The sequence below is a fragment of the Barbatula barbatula genome (assembly GCF_947034865.1).
Source record: "Barbatula barbatula genome assembly, chromosome: 23".
NCBI lineage: Eukaryota > Metazoa > Chordata > Actinopteri > Cypriniformes > Nemacheilidae > Barbatula > Barbatula barbatula.
In genome coordinates, this window is record NC_136786.1 from 14,350,348 (window position 1) to 14,355,302 (window position 4,955).

At 39.5% G+C, this 4,955-nt stretch overlaps 2 protein-coding genes across 2 annotated transcripts; one reads left to right on the plus strand and one right to left on the minus strand.

Moving 5' to 3' along the window:
* Positions 1-1,049: 1,049 nt before the first annotated feature.
* pdx1 (pancreatic and duodenal homeobox 1) lies at positions 1,050-3,803 on the plus strand. The gene is made up of 2 exons (XM_079447477.1): positions 1,050-1,741; positions 2,785-3,803. Exons 1-2 carry the CDS (start codon positions 1,309-1,311, stop codon positions 3,144-3,146), a joined length of 795 nt encoding a protein of 264 aa, XP_079303603.1. The 5' UTR covers positions 1,050-1,308; the 3' UTR covers positions 3,147-3,803.
* urad (ureidoimidazoline (2-oxo-4-hydroxy-4-carboxy-5-) decarboxylase) lies at positions 2,318-4,614 on the minus strand. The gene is made up of 2 exons (XM_079447478.1): positions 4,385-4,614; positions 2,318-4,267 (listed from the first exon to the last, which is right to left on the minus strand). The coding sequence occupies exons 1-2, from the start codon at positions 4,557-4,559 to the stop codon at positions 3,918-3,920; spliced, it is 525 nt and encodes a 174-aa protein (XP_079303604.1). The 5' UTR covers positions 4,560-4,614; the 3' UTR covers positions 2,318-3,917.
* Between the last annotated feature and the right edge of the window lie 341 nt (positions 4,615-4,955).

Genomic DNA, 4,955 nt, shown 5'->3' on the forward strand with positions numbered 1-4,955 from the left:
AAAGTCTCAAAACGCATTTTAATTGCCTGTCCATTTTATGTACCAGTACTTTAAGTTGTGTATTTCCTCTCTTTCATTGTTATGATAGACTATATATCCCTTTACATCATGAATCCTCTTAGAAACTACCATGGATATGCTTCCAAATTGCGTCGTTTCAGTCACGCTTCGTAAAACCCTTTGTACCCTTGCAATATCGTGGACACAATCACGGATAACGGTTTCCTTCCCTTTCCAAACGAAAGTCGTATATAAACACCATTAAGCGTCGTTACAGGCCTTGATTTGTGAGAAATGGATTTGCCTCAACTTTATGATGGCGCATGAGAGCCCCATTAAGATATGAGATAAAGTGCCATTATTGTCATAAGAGGGCCATGGAAACAACATTGTCGTATGGTCTCAAATTATGATTGCATTAACTTATACATGTTTGTATCGTTCTTTAATATATATTTTTTAATATTAAAGTTTTCCATGCATTAGTCGCTGTTTTTATGTCTATTTTAAACGCTCCAAAAAGGTGACTGCTTGGTGCGCACACATCTTAAACTAATTGAGTTCTGTCTCACTCTCCATGATAATTCGTTTACACCGAACAGCTCGTTTTTATTTAACCACGAGGGCTTTAGTTTAATGAACCGAGAGCGGGCGTGTTTAATGGTGGGTACGCATGGTTAGAGCGAAAGGCATGGCAAAATGTCACAGTATGTTTGTGTACTTTTCGTCACTTTCACTGCCCAAGGATTCCACAAAAATAACTTAAATGGACACTTTAGTGTCTCCTGCATATTTGTTAAAATGCTAATCTATTATGTTGGGGTGAGAATTAAATCCTGTCACTTTCTCCATCAAACGGGCGATTTAAGCTCCTAATGAAAACTGATAACTGTCCAAGCGTTCGCATCCTTGTCGAAGCACTTTTTAATTGTGTTTTACATGATTTGGTGTCGAATTAAACATGGGCAGCCTTCCTCTCCATAGAGAGCACGATCCGCTTCACCTGTCTTTGTAATAGTATATCACAACTGCAGGTGTAGCACATAGTCGCAGGCAAACAGCAAATGTTTGCCAAGGGCATTGATTTGAGCATGGTCAGTTCTGTTCAATTATTGTCAAACCGTGGTGCAGTCGAAAGGAAACACGACCAGAATCTACTGCCAGTTGTCAGCTTTGTGTAAACAGTGAAACCAATGGTGCAGTAGGGTCACATGGTCACGGTGGCACACCTATGAGGCCCTAGAACGGCGCCAGACGCTCAGACTGCAGGTAGAGCAGAGGTCCTGATCAGGGGCAGGGCGCTGGCTCATGTGCTCTTCTTGTACAGCACGGGTTCCCCGGTCTGTGGCAATCATGAATCGGGAAGAGCAATATTACCCACCTAACCATCTGTACAAGGAATCTTGTGCCTTTCAGAGACACCACAACGAAGACTACGGCACAAACCCTCCACCGTGTCTGTATATGAGTAGACCGACGCAACCTGTATACGCCTCGCCGTCCTTGGGCGTACAGGACCAACCAAATCTTACCGACATAACCTCTTATAGCATGTCGACAAGGGATGATCTGGCAGTATCTCATCTACACCTGCCCCAGACTCCACAGGCACCTCTACAAACGATCGGGGGTTATGGAGACTCTCTTGACCTGTGCGGAGATCGGAACAGATACCAACTCCCCTTTCCGTGGATGAAGTCAACTAAATCTCATACGCACGTTTGGAAAGGACAGTGGGCAGGTAACTCTTTGGCCGTTTATCGTTTCCAGTTCACAAAATAATATTTTTGGAAAGCAGGCCCTTATGCCAAAAAGTATGTTTATAATCTCATGATTATCAATGTTCATGTTAAAAGATCATCATAGGAAATCATTATCTGAAAAATAATTATTGTCATACATTTCTAGTGTTTAACTCAACAGTTTTATTTTACACTTCTACCAATTATGAATTATGAAGAGAGATATAAAGTTTGTGTGTTTTTCTCTTGGTAACTTTGTTTCTTTGACCGAAAATAGAAAAATGTTTCTTAAATAGTACCATATACAGTGAATGGCCGAAGAGTTGGCCTTCATTTGATTATTTTCTTATAAAAGAAAAAACATATAAACTACTTTTAGATAATTGATACATTTAATACAAAAAAGTTGTTGGCAAAATAGTATACACGTAGTTAAGGTTTTCCAAACCAAATAAATTAACAAAAAGTTGAACAAGTGAAAATGTATACGTTTAACATTCCTATTTTAAAACTCGGCCTCATTTTAACTCCTGGTAAGATAATGAAAGAAAAAGAAATAACCACAAACGATTGCGCATTAATCTAATATTTATAAGGGTTTGCCTTTGTAAAGTGCGTTCTTGAGAAAACATATCCAACGAGACAAGCGCAGGTCAGAATTACACTATAAATTGAAAATTCCAGAGAACAATGATCTTAATTCCCAAAATTATTATTGTTTTATTAGAAGGGATCATTTACCTCGCCAAAACATTGTTCTGATGCTATACTGTATGTGTGAGTGCAAGAACGACGACAATAAAGTTAGTTCTTAGCTTGCCTGTTAATTTCTATAATTTATCCTCATAGGCCTACAAAGCTAATGTTGTTTGATAAACACACACATCCTAAACCGGTCTACAACAGGACATATATTAACAAATAAGTGAATTGAAAATATATTAATTAATGTTTTCTCTTTCTGCTCTGGGAATTTACGTTTTCTGTGTAATCTATATAAGTTGTCAACGTACTAATGTGCTCGCATTTAATTCTATTATAGGTCATTACATGGTCGAGGCCGAGGAAAACAAGCGCACGCGGACAGCTTACACCAGAGCGCAGCTTCTAGAGCTCGAGAAAGAATTTCTCTTCAACAAGTACATCTCGCGCCCACGCCGCATAGAGCTTGCGCTTACCCTCAGCCTCACCGAGAGACACATAAAGATCTGGTTCCAAAACCGACGCATGAAGTGGAAAAAGGAGGAGGACAAGAGGAGAGCAAGAGGAGTGGACCCCGAACAAGATTCCTCCATCACGTCTGGGGATTTGAAGGATGAGTCGTGTGCGACCCCAGGAACTCTACAAAGACCCCCCTCCCCGATGCACTCTCGTGTACTCCCAGCTTCACGAGACTCTGCGTAAAACACGCACTGACTTTAAGAGACTATGGCATCAGCACAATCTTTTGGCTCCTGACATGTGCACATCATGAAGCACAGTCCTACAATCACATCAACAATCTAAATAGAATACCATTTAGATTGCTAGCAGGGGAACATCTCATTTTAAATGTTTAAATGGAAGGTGTTTTTGAGTCATCTCAGCACTTCGTTTTCAATATAACAACACCAAACAACCGTTTATGAGGACGCTAAATATTTTAATGTATTCATGATTATGAACAACCAAAGAACGGATTCTGAAAATTTTGAAATAATAGAAAAAATATATCCAATACTTTAGTACTTTAATAACACTTTTAACAACTACTGATTTAATAAACACGTCGGCAGCTTGGCATGTCATGTATTTAATTGGTTACAAATAAGAATGGAATACTTCACAATACCTCTATTAGTAATTAATAATTAATGATTTTTATTGCTCACACAACCCAAAGTTTATTAGCCGACCAGGCAAACACAACATTCCTTTAACAAATATTGTAAAGCTGAAATTTCATTTAGCTTGCTGGAGGTTTAACATCTTAAATTATGTGTAAGTGAAGATATTATGACCATTATGGTTCTATGTATCTTATAAACTTGCTATGCATGTGGATTCGTTTATTTTGACATTATACTTGTCTATTTGTGTGTTTACTTATTTCAAAAATGTTTAGGCCTACATGCAATCAGAGACGGGTGAGAAGCAGGAACTACAATGTAACATGTTATATTAGGTTACTTTGTATTACAGTTTGGTTTGAATGTCAGATAGGACAATATTGCGTAATCGGAGGCTACAGATTTTTTTGACCTCTTCGATTGCCCCCTCTCTCTCCGCTGCACGGTCGTTCATGAGGCGTTCAGATAGTTGCTGCAAAATCTCTGCTTTCTTGTTCATACGGGCACAAATGACAAAAGGGAAGCCAAACCGCTCTTTGTACTGCGCGTTCAGACGATACATGTGCCGAATCTCGGCGGAATCCAGGGTGTCAAAACCGGCCTGACTCTGCTCCTCTTGAGACTCACGTGTTAGTGTCCCGCTTTGGAGATCTCGGCCAGCTAAATCAGGATGACACAGCAAGATGCCCTCTTTACCTGCACACATTTATTTGCGTTTTAATTCATTCATTTATTGCGATTTTAATTCAAGTGAATGAAACGGACTTACAGTGTATCATTTAGTTCTAGAAAGTTAAGCGAGCAGAAAACTACCTGAGTCTGGAAGATTGTGAATGAATTCCGTTATGTGAGTCTCGATGTCTGCCAGGTCTTTGAATGGCCGACGTGACCATACTGCAGCCGATATGAGCGGGCATTTCTCAACCACATTACCAAATATTTTCACGAAATCTTCGTATGTAAGAGAATTTACAACGTTGATGTCCATGACTTGATCGTGTCCTCTACAAACTGTAGAGTGGTGCACATGGCAAAAGCCAATATTGAACGAGGTCAACGTCCGTAAGAGCAAAACGTTTTACACTGTTTTTGAAAATGATTCAAGCAAGTTTTCTGATTGAAAAACTGTTATCCGCAGTGTGGAGAGACCGCTCTTGAAAGGCAACGGATTTGAGAAGACTTCTCAACTTTATTTACCGTTATCAATGTTGGTAAGATATAGGCCTGTGAAGATTCAGGGAATAAAAAAAATATTTCTGATAGAGTGTAGCCTACTGCGTAATGCGTAACCACTTCTCTGATTTCGCACTGTGGCGCCACCCTCTGTAGATATACAGTAACGTTGTCAGTCGAACAGATGCTGTAGAAAACAAAAACGTTTTTG